The 26,760-nt window shown below is 37.5% G+C and overlaps 1 protein-coding gene across 1 annotated transcript; it reads left to right on the top strand.

Annotated features, from left to right (window-relative positions):
• The first annotated feature begins 341 nt into the window (after window positions 1–341).
• RBP1 (retinol binding protein 1, cellular) lies at window positions 342–15,860 on the top strand. The gene is made up of 4 exons (XM_010154678.1): window positions 342–466; window positions 1,081–1,259; window positions 12,261–12,362; window positions 15,581–15,860. Exons 1-4 carry the CDS (start codon window positions 394–396, stop codon window positions 15,632–15,634), a joined length of 408 nt encoding a protein of 135 aa, XP_010152980.1. The 5' UTR covers window positions 342–393; the 3' UTR covers window positions 15,635–15,860.
• The last annotated feature ends 10,900 nt before the right edge of the window (window positions 15,861–26,760 follow it).

Below are 26,760 nucleotides of genomic sequence, written 5' to 3' on the forward strand. Positions count from 1 at the left end.
AGCACTTCTTTAGTTTTGGCCAATATGTTAAACTAAAGCTATTTAAAAGGGGTTTTTTTCCTGAGTGTCATGAAAATTAAGAGAAATATGGTTACAGTGGATGTCCAGATACTCAGTACCCTTACAGAAGTTATATGGAGGGTGAATATTTCATTCTGTTTAAATCAAGTCATCCTGCTGTCATTAGAAATCTGAGGTTCAGCCTTGTGGAAGGATTTAAAGGCAACACTTCAACTATAATCGGATTAGAAGGACTTGCATAGTTACACGCTCTAAAAAAGAGATAAAAGAAACCAGAGTTCGAACTTGCCGCAAAGAAAGGCAGTGAGCTGTGTGGTGCAGAGTCAACACGCTGTTCAGAGACTTTCACTTTGACAGTCACCTGAAGCAGGGATGCCTGCAGATTTCAATGGCTACTGGAAAATGGTCAGCAATGACAATTTTGAGGAGTATCTGAAAGCACTGGGTAAGGTTCCCTTTGTGTTTCTTTAATAAATAATCAAGAAATGCAACCTGTCTTAGTCGTTACATAAACCTATTTTTTTCCTGTACAGTGAATCATCATTTTTGTGAGAAATATTTTTTTCAGGAATGTACTTTAAGAATTGCCTTATGCAAAATTGTGTTGTCTTAAGCAGCCTCTACTTTTTCCCATCTTGAAGCTTATATTAACAGAGATTAAACTACGTAGCTTGAAGAGGTAAATGGCAGATCTCAGATTTGAAAAAACAACCATAATTTGAAAAAGAGTAAAGTTTTTGTGTGTAATAGAGACAATAATGTACTTAATGCAACGTTGTTGTTTTGTATTTGATGTGAAGTGCTAGTATTTCTATAGAAATAGTCCTTAATAACTGTCAAATCCAAATGGTATTTCTTAGGATTCCACATAATCAGAAAATCAAAACATTAACTTATTTAAGTTAAAAGAATTAGGTTATGGACTTTTTCTTGATGAGACAACTGACCTGAAAGATCTGGACATTTATTTATCTTTGTTTATCTTTGTTCTCCCAAGAGCTACAAGCTTCTTTTTGTGGTAGATGTTTCTGGTTTAAAATAATTCTTTTTCTTTTTCAGATGTAAACGTTGCTGTAAGAAAAATAGCAAACTTGCTAAAACCTGACAAAGAAATCCTTCAGAATGGGGATCACATGATCATTAAAACGCTAAGCACTTTCAGAAACTACATCATGGAATTTGATGTAGGAAAGGAGTTTGAGGAGGATTTAGCTGGGGTGGATGATCGCAAATGCATGGTAAGAATTAGAACTGTAACAATGGGCAAAAAAAAGGAATATTCATAATCTGAGGCCTTTCCTGGACCATATCTGTTAACCATTTTGGGTGGCTCTTCCTAAAATTATTTCTTTACTTCTCAGTTTGCCAAGATATACTAACCCTAACCAGCACACTGATACCAATTAACAGGAGAAAAACCTGAGAATACCAAGTTCTTTCCTGTTAGCTTGAAAGCCTGACACCTGCGGTATCCTACAGTGAAGTTGGTTAGCAAAGGGAATTTATCTCAGGAGGGACTAGAGAGGAGAAATCAGATAACAGAGAACTAATAGGTTTCTATTCTTAGAAAGATAGTGCCATTTAAAACTGACACTGCTCTCTAACACTAAGATATGCAAATTTGATTTTGCTCTGATGACAGCAGTAAAAGGAAAGATCATGAAGATCAGAAAAAAAAGAATAGCTAGTGAGTGCCTCAACTAATCCTTCTGTACTCCTGGTTACAGGGGGTAGAAGCATGACAGTGCAGAATACAAAATTCACAGAGGGAGAAGCAATGTGTGTCTGTGTATAGGACAGTGCCTCAATGTCATAATGGATTTTTGGCTGCTGGAAGGCTCTTAATCAAGATAATGAGTTCCAGATCCACTGAATAGTTATGAGCCCAAAGAAGGACTTAGACTTAGGTGTCTACATTACTATCAAAGATAGATGTTCAAAACATCTGCTCAAGTGCTAAAAAATACCTAAGTCTTCAGTGTTTGAGTCAGTGAAGTGCTGGTTTCTGTGTGTACAGAAATGTCTCTATCTAAGCGTTACCTGCACTTAAATACTATTAACCCCCATCTAAAGGAGGACTAAAACATCCTCTACGTGACGGAAAGAAGTAATTGTGCTCTGAGGCTGTCTAGCATGTACCTGCAATGAGTTCTTACAAAATGTGGCGTACAATCACTGTGCTGAAAAAGCAGATTCAGAAGACATGGAAATGTGGGCCTTGCCTAGTCCTGCTTTTGAAATGCTGAATAGATTTAACACACAACTCCTGACAGATACCCTAAATATTTCATTATTTGTAACAGGCCAAAATTCTCTGCACTATTTTACTAAATTGAGTGGTGGGGAACAATTCAAAATGTTGAACCAGAAAGAAGAAATTAGAGAAGGATTATTCTATTTGCTATAACAGCTCTTTGATTTGGAGCAGAACTTAGTTCACCCTACTTCCAAGGGTTGCTTAAACATTTTATCTATTGGCTGCTTAGTGTACATGCTTATTTAGTCTTGGAAACAGAAGATACCAGCATCTTCCCTTTTCCAAAAACACCCAAGGGGTAGTCACTAATGCTGACTGTTTGTTTTGTTGAGAATGACTTAGGCATGTAACTCCACAAAAGCTTTCAGAAATCCTCCATGTCCCTTTATGGCCTCCAACAACAGATACCAACTGCAGCCATACGGTTAAGGTCACTGATCACTGGTTCTCCATTTGTCTTGTGGCAATGTACCATGCTTTATAATTCAATTTTCTCATTAAAGATTTCTTTTCTACATGAGACCTCAGTTTTCTCAAAGGCAAGACAGTACAACAAGCTGTCCTTCTGAAGCCACCTCAGCCCAAATCTGGTAACGATAATGTCAGGCAAAACTTGCAGTTGTTAAGCAACAAAATCTCCAATGGTCCAGAAAGAGTCTTGTGAGAGAAGGGTCATGGGGGTGATAGAAGAGATATTGCACCACTCCCTGAGTAGTGTTATGAAGACAAGCACCATAAAAGCAAAGATTGAGTATCATTCTTGGTGTTTCCTTTTCTCGTCTATAGCTTGTGAAACTGCTGCCATAAGTGGCTTAATCATTATTAGTCAACCTGTGTAAGAGGAGAGATTGTGAATCAATTACTGTTATTTATACTGTGGACTGAGCAAACCACTGGGCAAGTTTGATCCAAGTAGCTCAATGTATGAGAAGTACAAAGTAACATGGATAAGACAAGTTGCACATTAAACATTATATAGCAGAGCAATCATCGGGAGACTAGCAAAAATCACCTTAGAAGTAATTCATCCAGTAGGTATAGATCTTTCTTTTTTAATGAAGAATATATCATCTAACTAGAGTTAACATATCAGTGAAAATCATATTAGCACAGTGAACAGGTTAGGTCTTGTGTATAATTCACTGCCCTTGTGTTCAGCTTTTGGCTGTAAAACACGTCTTTAAGTCAGTCAGGTTAAGAGTGTAACTACAGTGATTCCAAGTTGATCCTGTTTGTGATGAGTAAAGCCTAAAAAGTTTCGCTGAGACTCATTTTAGAAGTCAAAGGTTTAACAGTAGGAATTGACAGTCCTGTGATAGTATAGCGCCCCCCCTCCCCTTCATTTCAGTTAGGATTTTTTCATTTTTATAGTTGGTCACTCCTGGAAGCCTGTCTTGAACTCTCGGGAACAGTGAGTTAACTGAGCTGGATAAACCTTAGCAGTTTGTCCTTTGTTTGACCTTTAACTGTTACTTTCTTGAATGCAACATGTTTTTAGGTGATTCTAGTTTCTTAAGCGATATAAATCAGCAGTTGCTGACATCGGTTCCTTTAAGATTTCGTTTCTGTTGGGACTCTTGTTTTCTGTTTCTGGACTCTTAAAAAATTCAGACATAACCTCTGCATTCTCTTAGCTCCATAATGCTATTGTGCTTCTCCTGCAGCTTTTCTCCAGAGATTTTTATCTCCTAGATAAAAGTTAAATAAGAGTTTCTCTGGTAATTTTGTGAAAGATATGTTTCTGCAAGTTTAATCATGCTTAATATTTAGGGTTGTTAAAAACTTGGCAGTTTGAACTACAAAAACAAAATGAAAGTTTATGTATTCAGGAGCATCTTTTACTCTTTGCAAATGTCATGAGGTGCACATTAGATGGTGTAGAAAGAAGTTTAGAGCATTAATATTGACAGAAATTCAAAGTTAAATGGGTAACTATGGCTTTGGTATTTCTTTAACTGAATATTTGATCCTGCTGTCTTCATTCTCAGTGAAGCTCCAGTCTCATCATAAAATTTCCTCAATTTTAAAGATAAATTCTATGATATCTAGTTGACATGAATTTAGTGAGCAGCTCAGGTAGCACACTGAGTAAAAAAAACCTTTTTCATGCATGTAAACTTTACTGTGGAAAAAATTTACTGTACACAAAAGAGGCAAAACCTTATTGAAACAACAATTAGTTGAAAACCACCTCTCATGAATGAGTATGCCTCGTTCATCACCAGGTACTTTTGCCTCCCTTTTTCACCATCAGTAATAAGCAGTGAAGCTGAGGAAGCATCTGCAATGTGGAATATAGCCCAGTAAACACAAGAACCGGGCAGGATCTACACTAAGCAGAAAAATTAGTCTTATGTACCTTCACAGTGTACTTGCTTAGTTCATCAGTCAAAAGTTTATTAAAAAAGTTAACTGAAAAACCCTGAAGGCTGAAGTTTTATGTTCCAAGTCTTTGCACCCAATGAATCAAAGCAAATTGAGAATGGGATAGCTCAGATGCAAAAACTACTTCCTTAGATTTTTTTCTGGTAAACAGATAAAACAGCTGAATTTGAAACTGAAGGTGGGTAATCATACCTATTAACCATTTAGTTAACCAAAACAGAATATAACCATGGATAATTTATCAAATAGATATTGAGGGTTCCATTATTAGAACTAATCTAACTTTTAGTTAAAGTTAAGACTTGCTGGGGTGGGGTAGGGTGAGAGGGAGTTGGGAGTTGTAGAATTCATTCATCACATCTATCATACATCTCACCATATGTAGTATCTTCCTGAAAATATGTTGTCATTTAACATTTAAGGCAGCCACATCAGGATTGTTCAGAGGCACCTGACCAGTCCTTCCGTCCCACAAACCAGTGCTAGTTCCATGGTACCTAGTGAAAGCAGGTAGATTGTCTGAGACTTATCATGGCTCTGTTTTAAATAATAAACATGCCTAATGTGAAACTTATTCCGCTGCAGTTTGTGTTCAGAAAAAATGCAATGAAGTTTAGTTGTTCTGGATGTAATTTGATTTATACTGCAGCAGGGTCAGAATAAAGCCCTGTTATAAAATCACATGGCTTATGAAGCTTATTTAACTATTTAGGCAGGGTTCCTCTGTTCCACAAATGGAATTTACAGCTGTTAATCTAGTTTAGCGTAGGTATTGGAATGAAGACTTTGCTGCCAGAAAAACAACAACCAACATTCCAATACTACGAATTTCAGTAGAGATCCCCCCCCAGGGTGGGAAGACTGAAAATAAATTGTGCCTGTCTAGTAGGATGCCAGATGAGCAATGTCTTTCCTCAATTTCTCTGATTCAAGTGTTTGGTTTCTTTACCTCTTCAAATGCTGTCATTTTCTTTTTGACTTGTAAGTATTTTCTCGAATACTTTTGTTGGAATAAGGGTTGGTCTAGAATGACTGTTGCTGGGAGGTGTTTTTATGCCATTGCCTGCGTGTATATAATAAGTCTTCTCCCAAATCTAGTGTCCTCTCTCTGTGCAGTACTTTACATTCCTCAGCTCCTGACTGGAATTATCTCTGACTTTTGGGGGGTTTAGTTTAAAGGAGATAATTTTCATGTAGTTTTCTGTTGCTGCCTCTGACTTCTTACAAACTGCCGTCCACAAGTGAGGAAGAACAGTCCGCCAGTCAACCCCTCTGAGGCTCCAGGGAACAGAGGTCCACTCCTGGATGTGTTTCAGGCTCTCTCAAACTCTGGTTCATTCAGTCTCTGTGCCTTGGAGGTGCTGTTTCCTTTTTTCTGCCTTGTTTTACACTGTGCTCTTTTGGCATTACCTGTAAGTGATATGCTCAGCCCGTCTGCACAGTGATATCAAATGAGATCTCTAGAATCTTTTGCCATATAATTTAAGATGTCATTAACTTCAGATTTTGCAGTACTGGATTCATGTCTAAAACCTGAGACTGAGCAGCAGCTTTGAGCTAGTTATTCACAAAACCACTGCTAACATACCAAAGCTTTGTAAGGGAGTTTGTTATGGGTGGGCTTAGGTTTTCAGCTTTTTGTGAATCCTAAAAAGCTCAGTTATGAATGCAGAAAGTGCAATCAGAAAGAATCGGCTGAAAACCTGAGAACCAGACTTAGCAAATCCAATTTTGAATGACAAACCATTAGTGCTATGTACAACTGCATCTTGCTAAAATTACTCAGAGGATAAATCGATTATACACATTAATTTAAACAGTAAGTGCCTTACAATAGATTCTGATCCTTGCACAAAGTGAATTGGATGTGCTGTTTTGTACGTTTGTTTTCTGGCATAGGATATGCACAGGTCTTTCTATTTTTGTATTACTAGTATACAGTTTTTATTCCAGTAAGAAAAAAAAAAATCCACCATTCCTAAAATATATAACGTTATGTGCTGTCCAAAATATTGATTCTACTCCTCCTCCCAGATACTGTCACCTGCATAGCCTGAAGCTTTGGCACATTTACTTTCCTACTCCCTGGAACGTGTCCCTAGTCATCACTTTCCTTTATTGCACTTAGGAGCAAGGATTCAAAATACGGAATTTGAACATTTAAGATCTGATCCTATCTGACAACAGCTTACCCTTTGATCTAAGACTTGTCAATCCATTTCTAAGCCCCTTTGCTAGCAAAGGAGATGCTGACAATCACAGAAGCAAAATACTGCTTCTAGAAGTGTCTCGTCTTTTGACTACAGCGAACTTCAGTAAGCTTATCAGTCAGGTACAGGGTGCCCACATCATAACCGGCTTGTCTTTCAGTAACAATCTGAGCAAGTTTGTAACGGCGCGAACTCAGTGCAGAGTCCTGTAGCTATAGACACCTATTATGAGACAGCACATCTGCCAGCCCCACAGGCAGCTGAGAAATGAGTTTATTGTACTAGCAACAATTTCCTATGAGTTAACTTGGGAATTCTGTTGCTGCATGGCTGAAAACAGGAATGATGAAATGGGAGGTTAGATTTGTAAGTGCTTCTGCAGGGTTGAACTGCAATGAGTAAGGGAAGGAAAGGTTGGTATAGAGTTTATCATTAGATCTAGCTACAGGATGGCTACATATGTGTAGCCTTCGTCCAGCAACAGTATCTTGAGATGAAGTCCAGGAATCCTACTGCTAATTTTTCTGTTGAGTTTGTTGTTCTCTCAGTAGTTTATCTGTCTGTCACAAACCTGCCAGATGCAGATTTGATGACATAAAAGGAGTTACAGGATGGAGAGATGACAAACCCTGAACATGGTTGTAGCCCTCCTGTTAGTGGCATGCAGCATGCCTCCTACGCAGTCATAGGTAGTGACTACAACATCACAGAACACCCCTTCACAGTTACATTAGATTTTGTCTGTGATATCAACATTACGGCATGCAGCATGCCTCCTACGCAGACAGTCATAGGTAGTGACTACAACGTCACAGAACACCCTTTCACAGTTACATGAGATTTTGTCTGTGATATCAACATTAGTTTATTCCATCAGCACTTCATTTCATGAAAATTACCCCTGAAGGCTGCTTACCAGAGGGTTTTATATCACTTTGATACTTAGTACAGATGAAATACTTTATCTTGAAAAGCTGTTAAATATATTGTTGCATATATTGCCATGTTTGACTAAAAATTCTAGGATACTTTCTTCAGTGTTATTTGTCAACACAATACAGGACACCACTCAGAATGGATTTTCTTGTGTCATCTGACCTAAACAAATTACTTGCCATTGTTTAGTCCTTCTTAAATCATAATTAGAGTTGTAAAATGAGTGGTCACTCTCATAAGCACAGAATTTCTGGACTGAGATGGAGCACAGAGTGTGTTGTGCAGTTTTAGAGCACTGCAGTCATTTACTGCACCATAATATAGAGACAACACTGAAGGGAAGTAGGAGAAAAATACAACTGGTACTGCTGTGTTTCTCCTACAGATGGGAAACCAGTAATGTTTTTGATGAAAGGTGGTAGCTGCAATTCGTATGCAATGTATCAAAAATCTATGTAGCATTAACAAAAAATGTCCATGGACTACCTTAAATAAAAAAAATTCTTTCATTCACCTGTACAACACATTATGTATCTTCAGCTGCAGAGCACAGGACACAAGCAAGCACACGAGGAACACTCAGCATGGGAATCAGAAACACTACGCAGAACCAGCATCAAATGTTTCTGTACTTAGACCCCTCACTGGGAAGTGCAAGGTTCTCTGATACGACAGGCTGCTGACTATTTCAGTAATTACAAAAGTCAGTATCTCTGGCTGTGGGTCAATGCGACTTGCCACTAGAAGCTGGAGGTAATATCTATTGTAATTCTGCAAGACTTCACTACTGTTACTGTTGCTAGAGAAAATGCAAATACATAGTCAATAGATTTGGTTTGGTTTTACTAAATATTTCATTTAATAAATCTACCTTGTCTCAGAACTGAAAACAGTAATGAGAATACTTTAATTATCATTTCTTCTAGCTTTAATTTTCAGGAAGGTGGTGTTGCTATGCACATGTATTTAAATCTTCATAAAATCACTAACAAAGGTATGTAAATGGCCAAGTAATAAAAGGAAAATATCTAAGTACACAGAAAGTGTAAGACTGCAGAACTTCTCTTGTGCTCCTTCAGTATTCCTAATCACGCTATTGACTAATCACATTAATCCCTATTTTCTATTGAATTTCCTACAGAATTACATGCATTTGACCTAAGAGGTAGTCATCTTAGGTTTAGGTATGATCAGGTAGTAAGTAAGCAAAACTCAGGCTTGCATATGACAATCTAGTTTATGTACTACCCAGTTTACCCTGCAAATAGTACAAGATGCTCAAAAACTCAGGAGCCTTCCATTTTGGAGAAATACTACATTTTCATCTAGTTGGTTCTGTTAGCATCAGGAAACTGCAGCTTTCCAGTGTCCTCAGAGTTTGTCTACTTCTCCCATTGCTTGTGGAGGAAGATGAAGAACAGGAGCTATCTGCCCAGGGATGTTGTGCTCACCAAACCCTGGCAAAGATTTTCAGTCATGCCAGATACAAGGCAATAGCTCAGTCTCTGTAATCAGGCAAGTCTTAGATAATGCTATTATCAAAATGGTGGCAAACAAGGTCAACTATAAAAGCCTATTTTTCCAAGAAAAGTTGCTTTACATAAAAGGTTAAGCATTTCTTTATCTTTATAGAAAGTATGTGCCAGGAGAGGAAAAAAACAGCAACTAAAGTTTCATTCATGCCTTACTAGGCTATTCAAGGACTTGACTCCTAGTTATACAATGGCAATATCCTGATCCAATCTTTTAAAATAATTTTTTGTTCTTATATACAACAAAAGAGATCATATTTACCCTACAGTGGTATTTTTGGAATATTATTATGTTCAGACTCAAGGCAAGCATTGCTGTAGTTTAGCTGTTGGTAGAGAGTGGACTATTAGCAGCAGCCAGTGACTGTATAACAGCCATAGCAACTCCAAACCCCACTACTACTCAGTGTGTACCTCGATAGAGGTACAGAAGAATGGAAGAACTTATTTCAGTATGAGTTAAAAGAGAAGTTTCTATCTTCTGTATTAGTTGTGCCTTTTATTATATAAGGTATTACAGTCTGACCTAGAGAAAGAAAAGATTAAAATGCTGATGATTAATCTTACTGTCATAAAGTGGTTGATCCTGCTAACAAAGAAGACATTATGTTCTCCTGCGATACAGTCTGTCCTTTGTAACCTTCATAGCAAAATAGCCACATACAAAAATCAGAAACTGTATGGTTTACTCATATCCCTTCAGTATTTATATTTCTCAAAGGGAAGGCAGAGGTTGATAACTGAGAATATTGGCTGATAAAACAGCATGGTTAATGGTCTGTGGTATTATACTCCTTGTGGTTATCATGGCATTGCCAAAAGCAGTATCTAATCTTGAATAGAAAAACAAGAAATCCAGAGAAAAAAAGTGTGTTGGTTTCTGAGGTTAAACAATTTCAACCACCCTCGGAGGCTGAAAAAGTTAACATCTCCCTGCACTGCTACAAATATTTACCAATTTTCCAAGAAGTGTACTAAGCTAGGGCATATTATCAAGACTTTGAACATTATTAGTACTAATAAAGTTAGATTTTACTTTATCATGGTATACTGCTTTTAAATTCACACATAAACCCACAAAATTTAACTATTAAGCTAGTCTAATGATTAAACTATGCTGAGTTAGTACTTAATTGATAAAAATAAGTGCAGTTACTAAGCAAAGTTGCACATACAAATACTTCATTCCACAATATCCCTCACATTTAAAAGTCATCGGAAGAAATAATGTTCATTTTCTGATATATTCATTTTTTAGAATTATCAGAAATTCTTAAATATGTTGACTTTTAAATTAAACATTTTTCACTTTGACTAGTATTATTTGTTATGTTCCATCTCCAACTGGATGTCTACAGATTCAAAACAGATATGGAAGAGGATTTAAACTATGATGACCACATTAGCTACAGCTTTACCCAAGTTTGTTGTTCCTTCCTGCTTTAGCATTTTATACATTAAAAGGACATGGCTTTTTTCAAATTGTTATCTAATACTTGGTTTAAATACGTCATTTTACAAGTATGAACAGATGTATCTGTGAATGCATCTTCCAAATTGGAGAGACCTTCGGCAAGGACACAAGTTGGTCTTTTTTAGACCCCATATGGTGCAAACAGACTATATATGGGATCAATAACAATGCCTTGCCTATGAGTATCTATGCTGGCACTCTTTCAAGTGATTTATTTCCATGCTTCTTTAGTCTAAAGCTTCCCAGGGCTGGAGACTGCTGCTTGTACTCATTTAAAGATAGAGGCTTATCATGGTTATCATTTAAGAATTGTTTGTGACAGATACAAATTAAATAAATAAGGCTGTGTAGTTCTTGAACGTTGAAATGTTTTTAGTTCCCAAAATGATAAATGCAGGCTGAATTCTTTTCTTAGAACCTACACAGGATGGATACATGAAGTTTTCCTTTAATGATAGATCAGAATTCATCTTCTCTCTGTATTTGATTATTCATACAGGCAAGTGGCTGAATACTTTTACAAGGTGGACAGTAATTCCATATTTAGTCCTCACATTAATTTCAAACCAGTTGGTTTAAAAGCCATGTGCTAATATTGATGTTAAACTAACCTCATGGAGCACAAACTGTCAATGCTCTTCCCCTGCTTCTTCAAATATTTTACAGAATATTGCTTCTCTTTACCTTAGGGAGATGTGAAAGGCACATTATCGGTAAGGACTAACCGGAGTAACAAGCTGTAGGATGCACCCTCAAACATTTAAGTAGTTCTATGAATAAAGTTCTACTGAACTACACAGGACAGCACTAATACTCACAAAAGTGAAGCTGAATCCTGCATCACTTCGCTCACTCTTACTCTGCCAGTCCTGGCTCAAGTAGTTCTCCAGCTACAGTTACACAAAGCAGGATTCTGGCAGAGCTACCAGTGTGCTGATTCCAAACCACAGTGCTCCATGATGGAAAGCAGATTAAGATGTGGGGAAAAACCAGCTTGGGATTTAAAAGCTTTGTTCATCCATAGCTGCCAGTAGGTGGGTACGTTTTTCAGGCAGAGCAGCTGGAAGTCCTTCCTATGGTGGAAAAAACAAACTGAATCTCAGGTTTTCCGCTCCTTTTGCAAATACCATGTTAGGCTGCACATCCTTTCTACTGCTATATTTGTCAGCAGGGAGAGAGGAGTGTGCTCTTACACAATGATTTTTTTTTTTCTTGCATTTAAACAGCTTTATCTTATCCTCTCAGGTTTTGACAGGTATTGGGCAGCAACTTTCTGTTTAAGCTTATTTCTTTTGTAATTATCTTAAGTGTTACAACACTATACAATTATTCTTCCTATGAGATACATTAAGCACTTACTATATTAGAGAGATGTTTTGGTTGAAGGAAATGAAGCATAATACGAGACAATACTACAGTAACACCGAACATGTCTATTTTGCTAGACCACTGTATCTTGGGATGGAGATAAGCTTCTTTGTGTACAGAATGGAGAAAAAGAAGGTCGTGGTTGGACCCAGTGGATTGAAGGAGATGAAATGCACCTGGTAAGATCATGTAACAGGTTTTTAATGCCACTCTATTAAAACAGATTTCATACAGCAGGCTGTGTGCTATGTTATCTTGGCTTAATTTGACATAATTATGTATTGGTGTGGCATTTGACTCGTTTCTAAAGCAACAATTTCATTTGGAGCCATTATGCTTTTATGTCCCTTACAAAGACTGCCTGATTTCAAAGCAGCACTCTTTCGGTGTTAACTGTCTGTCCAGACATACCAGTTTGAAATGTTTACATTAAGGAAGACATTTAACAGAATGTCCTTCATACAGTCTCTGAAATACACAGTATGGGAGCGGGTGAAATTATGCATCCAACACGAAGACATAAGGGGAAAACACACCATTGTTCTTTTAAAATAATTACAGGCCCTGACTGCGTTACAGCCTAGAGAACTAAAACAGCAATTAAGTTTTTGAAATGTCATGTTCTTTCAGATCATCATTTTTATCTTTCTAAGTTAACAGGACCCAAAAGAAGATGCCTATTCTTTTCTCACATAGCTCTTTATAGCATCCTCACTCTCATCATTACAAGTAAAAGGCAGTATTACTGCTGAGATAATAAAATCCAACCTCTGTTTCTCTTCACTGTTGAGTACTGTTAGCATTCTGCATCTACTGGATGCTCTCTAAATATTCAGATCAGTAGCAGAGTTATGAAATCTTTGTAAAAGTACCCCAAACCCCTTATTATGAAACACAGTTTTCAGGAGGTACTGGAATTTACAGAAACCACTTTGGGAAAGGAATATATATGACAGATCTTACCATCTGGACTACAGACTTGATGTAATGCAGTTAGGGAGAAAGTTTACTGTGTAAGTGATCATTTCATAGCTGAGTTCATGGGCTCACTGAAAGTAGAGGGGAAGCAAAAAAAGGAGACTCCACAATTTCTCGTGTATATGTATTCCCCCTATGTATACCCAAACACACTATAGTATTTCCACACTACCTCCCAACTTCACAACAGCTGGTGCTGTGACACCAAGCATCAGCCCTTTCAGATTCTCTGCTGGCACACTGGTTGCACTTAGACATATGATGTGTAGCCTAGAAGGTCAGCTTAGACTTTGGTGCTCTCAATCATGCACATACGTGCACTCCTCTGCATGTACATGAAGCAATAGCAGTTGTTATCTTGGATTTCTCTGTAGTGGCATCCTGGGTTCCATCCCTTGCCAGTTCTGCAGTCATTATCCCCTCTCATTTCCTTTCCCCAACACCAATTTCTTTAGCCCCAATTTCTGCTTTCCTTACTCTGATTCATGCTCTAGCCAGACAACCTAGCCGTGGACCTCCAAGCGGGACCACTTTCTCTACTTGACGCTGTCAGTAGTTTGACTTTAGAAGCCATAAATTCACATTCAGTTGCTCAAATATGTGTGTCTAGTGCCTCTTTAGTACCTCAAAGTAACCAAGGCTGCTTTTTCAGAAGGCTGTGAAGAGTTCTGTATCATACCTGCTGGCCCATGCAGGCATCCATGCACTCACTGGCACTTGTGCCATTTATCACAGTCTGTCTCTCGTACACAGCAGTCAGTACAAAATTACTCCATGCAAAGGAAGTAAGCCAAGTATTTTAGAGGCCAGTCCCCAATATTTCAATTTTATCACTTTTTATATCTCATGAACTTCAAAAGATGTCCTCTTTATTTGTCTGAATCCTTGTTAATGTAGCTCTCTCTGTTAAACATACAGTAAAAGCCTCCCATTTAGTATCTTATTTTTGACCATCTAAGATTACTAGGTCCTGTACTCTTGAAAGTCCTTTGATACAATGAGCAGTTACCTCTAAAAAATTGGTACTTCGATAGCTTTATGGTCCTACTGAACTTTACACAATGAGCCATGTGTTAATTTAATTCTTTCCACAGTTCTGTGGAGAGTAGTACCACATCCTTTAGTAGTTTATCGCCTCCTATTTTCTTCATTTAATTCTTTGGTCTGTACTTTGTCGTTCTTTTTGCTCCTTAGATTCTATTTTATGTGAGTGACTTATTTGACCATTCTCCATTTCCTTTTGAGTTTTATTGCCCCTTTCTATTGTATTGATTGCTTCTGCTCTGTAGGTTTTTGTCACTGTCAGCAGATCTCTTAGGCCTTATTGCACACTCCTTCTTCCGGGTTACCTATATAGAAGTGAACAAAACTGGTCCTAACTAAGATCACTGCATCAGTCTGCTTGTTTCATCAATTTATCATGAAGCACTTTCTCTTACTAGGGACTGGCAACATATGCCAATAAGTTTATTGACTCAGTGTAAGGTTTTTTTTAGTCCCCCATAAGAAAATGTGCATAACTTCCCAGGGAACTCTGCCTCCTGTTTCCTCAAAATACTCTGGCAGCTTTAAGAGTCTTATCTTGAAAGTACATCCCTTCTTCTAGGTGATACATAACCTTTGTCTTTATGTCCCTTAAGAAGTTCTATCCCTTTTTCTTCTTCCACCAAACCTAGTCAGCACCTCCACACATCCCCACACATACCATGTGCACTTCTCAGGTCTAACTTACATACTTGCAGTAATGGGGAAGATTAAACTGCATCTTCAGTGACATTAGGTAAACCACAGTAGCCCTCACAACTCGGTGCCCAAGATGGAAACAACATTGCACCTGCTTATCCGCAGTTCACAATGATCCAAGTTCTAGCAAGTAGGGATATTTGAAAAGATCTTACGGAACACAAAGGAACAGCAGGAAGCATTGGGCAACCAGTATGGTCAAGTTCAGTCAGAACTCACTGCTGTGCTGTGATTTATGCACCTAGAGCAAATATTCTCTGCACAACTACCTGTCATGTCCTAGCCATGGTCATTGTGCTACTAGAATGGGCTTTGAGCTCATTCCTGGTTTTGTAGGTTTGAACTACGGGTCATCAGCATACGGAATGAGAACTGGTTATTCGAACCCATCCCCAAATAACTTTTTTATGTGTCCAAAATAGAGAATGACCATTTTAAAGCCCTAAGTAGTTGCACAAACTGCAAATAGGGAGCAATGCACCAGGAACTTTTTTGGCCCTTTAAGATCTGAGATCCCAAAGTAAATTCTCTTACTCTACCTTTCACCAGAAAACAAACCCAGACCAGCTGGTTTCTTTTCAGATTAAAAATAGGCTAAAATATGTACAGTCTACCCAATCTAATTTGCATGTGTCCTATGTAAAAGTTGTATTTTTTAATTATTTTCTCTTTGTAGGAAATAAGAGTGTGTGGAGTCAAGTGTAAGCAGGTCTTTAAGAAGGTACAGTGAACCTACTGCTGATATTGAAGTGCAGAACAGTAGAATTTACAGACTTACCACCAAATCTCCAAATGCTAGTAATGAGCACCACCAGCGATGAGAGCAAACACAGAAATGAAGATCACGTTAGAACTGTATAGTTAGAATAAAATATTCTTAACAAATAATTTTAAAGAAATAACTGCAAATAAAACTATTTTTAGAAATGCCAATTAAAGATACTAAACACTATAAATGTGTGCGTGCCATAATTCTTGACTACGCCAAAATAGGACTCTGGCATAAAACAAGATACTGTAGTTGTAATTGTAAACTGATTTTTCACTTACAGTGGAAATCACTCTTCCATAGCCTTAGCAAGGGGCCTTGTCTTACTACCAAGGTAGTCTTGGTTTCAAATGTTAAATTGTAGTTGTAGTGTAGCAAATGAGGGCTGTAGTATGTGGCTTATACTTAAACCCTGATTTCACTGAAGACACTGAGAATTTTACCGTTGGTTCCAATGGAGCAGTACTTCACTGAAAGTATTCCACCAAAACCAAAAATCTGAGTTCTCAAAATACGTAATGTTATGGATTGGAAAAACAGTACTTAGAGAAGTACTCTGGAAAAACAGTACTTAGAGAAGCATGGCCAAGGGGCAGTTCTTTTCTAAATGCTTTAGCCAATATCTGCCCATTCTTTTTATTCTTATTCTGGAGAAACTAATGTTAAGATCACTGCTAGAAACTGTATATAATTGTACACAAACCGCACAGAAGATACAACTGCACTGCTTTGTACAGTGTCACTTGCAGATTTTTTATGACCCATCATAGTCATGTTCTCATGCAGACTGAGTGCATAACAAAGCACTGTCCTAGCAGTTTCCAATGCTGATTGAATTACTAGTTAGAGTAATAGTAATTTGCAAACCAAATAATATTTTCAGTCTACCAACACACAGAATATACAATTGGCACCATCACTTCACATCAAGTTCAAAAAGACACAAGAATACAGGATGCATTCTTGGATCAGCCTTTAGCCCTACACAGTATTGCAAGTGTCTCCTGTAACAACAGGTATTAGCCATTTTCAGGAACTTAATCAGTGGGAAATTGCTATGGCAGAGTCTGAGGTGTTCTAAAGTGGGAACACATCTTTCCACTGCGCATAGCATTGCTTTTGCCTTCGTTGGGAACCCTGCACTGAGACCCAGAACAATTTTGGACATGTAAATGGGAACAGATGCTGCCACTCTCTACTAACCAGAGAGTTTTAAAATATGCACTATTCTTTATTTAGAGAAGTTATCAGCCTGATCTAACATGAAGAAATGGAGGTTCAGAAACAGTCACTGTAAACTATAATGTTAGTACAGCAGGGACGACAAACTTTCTGGTATTTCAGCAGTACTTTATGTATTTTGAGTGCAGCACCAGATGTGCTATATTCAATTTTTTAAATTTTGGCTTTTACTTCACATCAGAAAATATTATCCATGAAGACCTCATCATCCCCATATGATAAACAGGTGAAAAATACTCTCTCTTCATGTAAATTCATGTGTTACTGTTGCAACACCTGTGGCTCATACTACTTAGAATTACAGACATACGTAATGCAATTGCTTAAGTTCCTTGGAAATTTTTTTCTTAGCAATACGTAACACTCATGCCTAAGGAAGACTCCAGGAATTATACTTGAGCCTAGTCAACCAGATACATGCAGTAGCTGTTTTTCTCTCATGGAAGAGTGTGTTAGTCATCTGGTTGTTTCCCAACTGATATACAGACCAGCAGTTAATGGTGACTAAGTTTTCTTTTACTTGGAGTGGGACAGGTCACAACTTGTTACAGCTAAGTAAGATAGGAAGGTTGTGGGAGAGGGAAAAGAAACCTGTGTATCTCAGGTTAAAAATACTGCTCTGTTTAAGTGAAATTGCAAACAGCTGTTCACTTAAAATGTTATTTATTACCTTACACAAGGTTGGGGAAATCCTAGTTGCCAAATTTCAGTGCATCAGTCACTTGTTTTTCTTGAAAGATTATTGGACACAGAAAGTTCTTTCCTTCAAGTTTCTAAATTGATTTCATAACCACGCACACCCTCCAGCTATCTCTCCACTCTTCAGCCCCAAGGAAAGCAGGAGAACAACAGAAAATACAGAATGAACAGCTTCTCATTTAGAACAGATCTTAGTTTTTTCAGATCACCTATGTTTTCCTTCTCATGTGAAAATTGAAACTACACAATGAGATGGTTCATACCACTATCCACAATTAAACTTTGCATAATTCCTTTTAATGTTCAGCACTGACTGAGACCTTTTTTGAAGTGCAGTTTTCCATCAATAGAACTTGGCAGTTCATAACCCCTAATTCACCAGATGTCTTCTAATTTTTGCCTGCAGCTCCCTGCAGTCTTGTGTAACATTCACAAACTCTTTTTGCAGAAAGTTGTAAGTGGATCAATTAGCATCTAGCTAAGTAAATCCAATTGTTAAAAGCTATTATTATTGTAATCAAACAGGCAGCTTTTCCCCTTTGGGTCATTTGGTACAAGGGCAAATTTAGCACCGTACTAATAACCAATGGCTTATCAACCAGAAGCAATGTAACCAATGGAGAACAGGCAAGCTCAGGAAGTACTTCCACAGTTCACATACGTAAAATACAGAAACTTCAGAAATATTTAACTTTGAATACATTCTCTCCAAATCATCTCAATTGCTTGACATTATAATTGTAACCTCTTATCTCTACTGCAACAACCATTTCCCTTGGAAAAGGAAATTATCTTCGTTCATCGCTTCCAAGGTGATGCTCTCCAAATAATGTGTATAAAATTAGCCACGCTGTTTCCATAAACCTTTAACAACTTGTTATCATAAAATGTAATTTAAAACTTCTTCCATAAAACAGTTGCTTACTGAATGCATCACATTCAACAATTAGTTGACAAACATAAACCTCCCTGACTACTGCCAAAGCTACTTAGTAACCAAGACCTTCACAGTAACTTCATATCCAGATTTGCTTACTAACTGGGACTCAAACTTCATGTTACTTTTACTGATATTCCACAGAATTCCAGCTATGGTTTGCCATACAACCCTATATTTCTGCACAACTGCATTACTTCCAGATAATGGACATTTTTAATTTTGTAAAGAAAGAGCAGTGCTTACAGCAGCAGTGTGAATGAAAAGGCAAAAAGGTGCATTTCACCATTTCTAAAAGTTAAATCTACTCTTGATATTATGCTCTGCCCAGGAAACTCTAGGTGACAGCAGCAGACGAGTAAATTAAGGACAATGTGTTCCATAAGCATGATTGTTCTGCTTCTTCAGTTCCCCCAGTTGGGGCTTTTGTGTTCATTTTCTAGGTGCATATAACCTGAAGATGTTCTGAGACTTTTCAGTGAAGGGCACACACAGAAAGAATACATTCTTGCAGTCTTTATAGCACATGGAATTTCTGCTTCATGGAAGTAGAGAGATAACCATGTTTTTAGCAAGCATGGTGCAACAGAGCAAAATTCAGAGCCTGAAAGTTCAGGATGGCCAAACTTAGAGTGAAAACAGAAAGTGATGTGTAATACAGCTATGAGCAACCTGCTGAGCTTTGCTGATGGTGCAGAGAATTAAACAAACATTAGGGATAATCCAAACAATCTGCCCGAGATATGTAACAGTACTATAGCTATAAGCTCATTGAAAATTTCTGAGATATTCACATGATTTTTCCAGGGGAAAAAAAAAGAAAAAATTACTTGATAATGTCAAAGTAAGTTCTAAGATCCCAGCCAATTTAGAAGTTAACATGTTACTGTTCTAGAACACTGGTGGAAAAGGGCAGCTCATCACTGTGCAGATGTCACCAACTCTGCAAATCATTTAGAAAGTCTAAGATTAGAGGAACTGCCTAATCTTGAAGTCAACAATCTTAATGCATGGCAACACACTGCCCTCTGTTCTAGTACTTAAGGATGGTAGCCAACATCTTCCAACAAGGTATTTAAAGCCTGATGAGGACACGTCCAAAGACAGTATTTGTTGAGAAACCAACAGAAAAACTGGAATATACTAGAGGATCTAGGATATTAACTGAGTTTGCAAAAATCTTTGCTAGCCTTGCAGGGGGAACAAGATGATGCTAAGTCTCAAGATCCTCTTCACATTTTCAGATTACACATCTGTCTCTCCTACTTCACAGATATAAGTGAAACATATTTTATTCACATATTGTGAAGATAATTCTTACTTTTTTAGAGGCAAGAAAACTAAGATACCTTTCATATCTTGAAAGTTAGGAAATATCAAATTCCCTACTTGCCAGAATTATAGAAACATTTATTTTGAACTTCATTGTGCTAACCCAAGGTTCCAATCATTTCAATAACTTCTAAACATACTTTGTTAGTATTACTAAGCATTGTTAAAGGTTTAAGTAGTAAAATGTCCACTGTCTCACAGGGAACAGCAGATAAGGCAGATGAATAGCAGTTTAAGAGGCTTCTCACAGAAAGGACACTTCTGAGTCCTATACTTCCCTTCACTGGTTATGCAGTAAATAATCTTTATTTGCAAATAAAGATTAAGCACTTAGTGTGACCCTCAGCTGCCTTTTTCATGGTATTTGTGATTGTTCACCACCTGATCTACCCATGTCATTGCATAACAAAACCAGGAAAAGGATTAATTCAGGTTGTGTGCTTAGAACATGAAACTATTAAGAAATAAGGCTTTCACAGAGTAAAACATGAAAGTTTCAGTAGGATTTGAAAAGCATAACATATCTGCAAATGCAAAGAATCGGGTACAGAACTGAAACCCTTTGTAGTGGAATGGTCTGTAAAGAAAACAGGATGGTCTTTCAGGAATAGAAGGAGAGGGAAGGGTGAGAAAGAGAGAAGAAAAATTAGCATCACTAATATTCTTTAAGAAGCTGATTATGTTTGATCTAACAGCATAATCTGCACAGATGATATTTTCATTTGGAAAAGTATTTGTTTTCTGGTTTTTATGAATAATTCAAAACATACATATTAATTTTAGTGGGGCAAATAAGGGCATATAACATTTATCTCAGTACTTGAAGACTGGATATTTGATATGAGTGTAAATCCTATCTAATCTATACAAAAAACATGTATGTCTAATGACTTTTTTTTTTTTATTTCTGTATTCTAGAAATCCAAGATTTTCCATGTATGTCTAATGACTTAATTTTTTATCTCTGTATTCTAGAAATCCAAGATTTTTTAATAAATACCAAAATATTTTGCCTGCCCTGAACACAAATTAAACCAGATTCCATTATCCAAAGAGGTATTTAAGTATTAAAATTATTAAATGAACAGTGTTACTGAATCTTGTGAAATGCCTTTAATGTGCTAGAGCATTTACGCTTCTGCAGTGCCATATGCAGAACACCACTCTGTGATATCCACATAATATGACTGACATACCACAATGTTCTCCCCTTTGTGATATCCACATGACTGACATACCACAATGTTCTCCCAACCTTTACTCATCCGTAGCTCAAGCCAGAACGTTGTGTTATCTCTGCATTTAATAGCTTTCACCATATTTTTCTTTCATAGCACTCTCCAGTCACTTTTGAAATCAATGTAAACTTTTAACAAACACAGCAACCTCTGTCCATTAAGGAGAAAACACGACTTTTCATTTGATTGAACCTGCTACCATCTATTGTAATGCAATTCCTCTTCATTTTTGTACTGCACGAGATACTCAACAGCTAGTCTCTATTTTTTTCCATGCCACTCAGATTTTCTTTACCCCTAGTATCTCAGTAAGATGTGTTCTAACAGAATCGGAGTCACTAGGCTGATTCCAGTGTATAAGCTTCACTGTTTTCTTCTCTAGAGGCTTTTGTTTAAAACAACAGAAGATCACAGTATGCCTGTTTCATTCCACACCACTGAAATACTTCATGGAAACACATGGACTGAGAGCACCTCTTACCAGCTAATCCACGAAAACCAGAATTGAAATAAGAATTAGAGTTTCAGTCTACATTTGTGCAACAGTCCAACTATGAAAGGTGGGAAAGAATTGCTTAGTGTGATCTATGTAACAGTTTTACTGTAAAATAAGCCTGAGCAGGCTGAATGGCAAGTACCTTGTAACAAGAAGGTGCATTAGATTCCTAAAGCAACTTTTATGGGACTGAGGAGTAGAGGGTAATAGTCTACTGGCATGGCATGAATGATGTGCTCCACTAGATAATCCACTTTCATCAATGTTTATCATTTGGTTGACTCTACTATATTAAATTCCAGCAGACAGTAAAAAACAAGAGTTCTCCAGTACAACATTAATAAAACTTCCTAGTATGTATCATATTGTATTATATTCTCTTTTGGACAGTCTCATCTGTAATCACATAACAGATTCATGGCTATTCATCCTTTCATCCTCTATTAGTAACACATTTGTCTCAGAATACTACCTATGTGGTACTGCTATTTCTGTTTTAAGGAGATTTTTAACATCAAAGCAAATGTTTATTTAAGTAATTTACTCCTGTCTAGCAAAAGTGCAAACAAAAGTAGAGTCCCCTCAGTGTCGTGCATTTTATTACTAGGGCAAGCCCTTTCTCTATATTAATAGCTAATAATAAATATCCACATTGAACACGTAAGCAGAGTGGAATTTCAGTTCTTCACCAGTCCCTTCAATAGGGCTGCCTGAAGATTAAGTTTCTACACCATGGAGGCAGAATAAAATTACCTCTTTCAAGGGCCACATTCTTACTAAAAGGTGGGAGGAAAGGATGGGGAACATTCTGTGGTTATTGACTCTATGTTTATTTACATAAGAAGAGACCATTTATCTCATGGTACAACACTTTTCTAATGCTGAGCAAATTAAAAGGGTCAATATTGTGACAAGAGCATTCCAAAATTAAAACATTTTGTTTAACTGCTGTGCCATTTGACAGTTCAAGATTGGAGCAGAAGCATGAGCAGTTAGTTATGGATGCATAAGCACTGCGGAGTAGCTAACATTTAGAATCTGTGCATGTGCAGAAATACACAGAGCATATTACCAGCACTAAACTGCAAAGATGTGCAGTTCTTAAAAATGCTTTTATCAACATTGTAGAATCACCTTAAGGGCTTCACTATAACTGTTTGGTTGGCCTTTTTTCCTCTGTCCTTTCAGCTACACAAAGCAACAGTGCAGAAGTGCAGAGCTGAAATACAGGAAAAGGTGAAGAAAGAGCTAATGTAAAATTGTACTGGAAAGTATGTTACACTTAAAGTGAGAGGTCTGTCTCCCTCCTGATGTTCCCACTGAATTTTTCTCAAGTACTAGTCAGTGCACTTACTACAAAAAGGAGGTATTTATAATGCAATGCAGTCACCGCTATAATTTGTTAGGGCTTAGAACCACGGCATTTGGGGCAAGCTCACTGAAATTCAACATTCAACCAGGTGCAACAAGACTCACAGCAATTAATTTCTCCCTTTCTCTAATTCTAAATCAGCATGATTCAATTTATCTTTTCTTACCAAGACACTGATGCTTATTATCCATAACCATTACAATTTCCAACACTTCTCTCCAGCTGGGCATGTTAAGGGCATGCAGAATAAGTTAACACATTTCAGTGGTATTTCTGTGAAATGACAGTGTGATCTTTCACTCATCCTGTCAAGAAACATGCTGCCATTCTTGATGCTGACATTTCCAAGTTTATTTTTGGAGGGGAGAAGGGGAGAAAATCACAATTTTATATATGTTACAACAACACAGGAAAGAACTTACTCAAACACACTACCCAGCAGCTCCTCCAAACACTCATTTTTAGGTGTAACATTCTAAGTTCACTGTAATGCAGTCAGTCCTCTCCACTGTATCACCAATACCAGTGCTCATCAGAGGCAATAACTCAGGACAATCCGTCAGGGCAACATATGGTCTAAAATACCACTAGTTAGAAAGCTAGGAGTGGTATCACCACTCCTTGATTCCAACACATATGTTCATTATTTCAGATATAAACACAGATACTTTCTCAGTTCCTAAAAGCAGCTCACAGATTACTCTGAAGGAATTCTGAAAGAACTACTTGTGAGTTTTAAACCAATTATATGTAGGTAATAGCAGAAAGCACAGAACAGACTTTCACAACAGTCTGCAGCAGTAACACATTATACCGACTTCGTCTCGGATCGGCTTCAACCGATCTCAGACACGGGGGCTGACTTAGGAGCCAGACAAACAAGAACGCAAACTAGATTTCACACTGTCCTAAATGATGCAGAAACAGATGACTCATTCCCTATCAAGCAAAATAGGAAATAAGTAGAACATCAGAGTTCCATAGCAAAACAGTCTCCAAACAGCCTGGTTCCAGCTCCTTAAGGACCAAAAACCCCCAAATTTCCATTAGAAACTTTCCTTGTCATCTTTTGTGCAATAGAACACAAGGCAAATGTCTCCCAAAAATATATGCAGGATTATTTCAGACAATGTTTTTTGCAACATATGTACAATCTTTTATAATGTATTTTTCTCACACAGCAAGTCTGCCTTGTAGACTTTTGAAGTATCACTTCACAGAAAAATTAATTTCTGTTTCCAACTCCCAGCATGACGGCATATATTTTTTACTGTATTTCCAAACGTATTTTGGTGACCACAGAAACAGCCACTTAAACTGCTGAAGGTCACTCAAAAACCTTAGCAGGTACTTAACAGTTAGTTAACAGCTAATAAATACTTAATTTGCTTGAACATCATGTGGAGTTTTTTAGGAGAGACTTTTTTCCTCTTCAGCTGTATATATGCTTTGAAAAGCTGGCCCAGTGTCATGCAGCACTTCCCACTCCAGCTTGTGTAACTTCAGGAACATCTAGTTACCATCTCAGTCACATATTCCCCTGAAGTAAGTGAATGGTTTTCAGTACCAAAAAACCAGGTCAGTTCAAATCAATCATCAGAGAGTAAAGATTGAAGCAAGAATGCCTAAATCTTAGTGAAGTGGATGCAAATGTAGAGTACATCCCAGATTAAAATTAATAACATTGGTCTTCTTTTAATTCTCCTATGCACACTCAAAATAAAATCTAAAAAAAAAAAAAAGCATGACAAAATCATCAATAACAAAATAAATACAGCTTTCAGTAACAGAGCTGACCAAAAGTTCACTACAGTTCGCCTCCGAAGCATAAAACCTCAAGACCCTGGATCATGTGCCTAAATACAGGATGGCAGACTTCTTGTCTTGCCTGGTAATTCCTCCTCCTAACAATGTCTGTATAAGTCAAAAGAAAGAATAAATAGATATCCACAGGAAAGTGGAAGTACTTTTTGTGAAGTAAAGCTCCAGGTTTCTGGACTCACTACAACTTTTTTGGAGTACATTATGTGCTGTTGCGCAACATGTGCATGCCATAGGACAAAAACAAGTGTTCATGAAACAGTTTGGGCAAAGCAAGATTTCCATTTCCTCATATTCCCTTCCCTTCTGGTGCAAGTGGTCATGATTTTTAGAAGATTCAGCTTTGTAAAGCTGAATGGGTCATTTCAGTGCTTCTTTTCTGATAATTTAATCTCTTTGCAATGAAAGTATTCACTAAAATAACTCTTTTCTAATTCCTTTTTTTCCTTGAAAGGATAGCAAAACTACCTGTAATTGCACTAAGGATTTAAAAAGTAGGTATTTCCATCTTTAAGATCAATGCAAATATTTTTACTCGTGGTAATTAGGTACCTAAATTCTATCTACTGTCTGCATTGCAAATACACCTGAATGGGATTCTGCAAGGAACTGAGATCTCTACCTTGATATGAAAACTGTTAAACACAATGCTATTCACTGATAGAAAGCAAAAAGCGACGTGGATGTGCTGGCTAGATAAAAGGCAGATTACTCAGCAGCCTGCATGGTCAGACACTAATGAAAAATATATTAATGGGGGGAACAGGAAGAGTTTTGGGCTGGTTTTGATAAATCTGAACTTCCAAAGCATCCTATTAGAGACTCAGCCTAATGAGCATTCATTTAATAGACACTATATAAAAGGTTATAATAATGATAATATGTCTTCTTTGAAACTTCAGATATCTCTGATTGCCACGCAGTAATATAACCTTTACTCACAAGTGAAGGATATGTTGTTGAACAGAGATAGCAAATCAGCCTTCAAAGGCAATGAGCATATTCCTGTGAATGGCAGCATAAAGCAATTTCACAACTGTCCATTGGTAGGGTTCCTATATCTTCCAACCATGCTGTACTTTGCCACAGTCACTGTTAGAACATGGTGCTGTTTGGCTGTTTGGATCTTTAGGACTGCTGGCTGAAGATGTAGTTATATTACTCACAAGGAGGGAAAGGGGTTATTTTTACCCCCCTCTCATGCTGAATATTGTTCTAACAGACTTTTTTTTCTCTACCTTTAAATGACCGTTAGTTGCAATCTCTTGAGAACAGAGCTATTTCAGGCAGCAGTTCTCTCCACAAAACGTTCATCTTTCAACTGGGAAGCAATGGAGAACAATACCCCGATAACCACCACACTTTCTTTTCCCTGAGAGGGTTGTCTTTTACTAGCAACAAACGCAGTGCTAAACATCATTCTAATAGATATATTTCTTACTACAAAGCCTTCTGTTTATGTTTGGCAAGTTAGAAAATACTACTCAGATATCTCTATTTTTACAACACATTCCATTTCAGTACAGGACTTTGTTTTCCCACTGCCACGAAGGCAGACTCCTCATGAGGAGTCTAATGGTACCGAAGAAATACTTCCGAGCTCAAGCTCTATATTCATTGTTGCTATCACAGGGGCCAAAGCTGTCACTTCAATGGCACTGCTTTCACACCCCTGACAGTCTGTATCTATGTGCATAAAAAGGACTATGTACCAAACAGTTTTAGCAAGACAGAGGCAAACATGGTTGTTCTGCCTTACTCATTCAGCTTCCTTAAGTTCTTTTTGGAAACATTCTAGGCAAGCTACTATAGAAAATATATAGTGGATTACAGATAAAAATACACTTCTACATGCATCAATAAGGATGCTTCCTCCCTCCCTCCCTCCCTTCCTTCCTCCCTCCCTTCCTTCCTCCCTTCCTCCCTTCCTTCCTCCCTCCCTTCCTTCCT

This window comes from Eurypyga helias, unplaced genomic scaffold (assembly GCF_000690775.1).
Source record: "Eurypyga helias isolate BGI_N326 unplaced genomic scaffold, ASM69077v1 scaffold1277, whole genome shotgun sequence".
Taxonomy (NCBI): Eukaryota; Metazoa; Chordata; class Aves; order Eurypygiformes; family Eurypygidae; genus Eurypyga; species Eurypyga helias.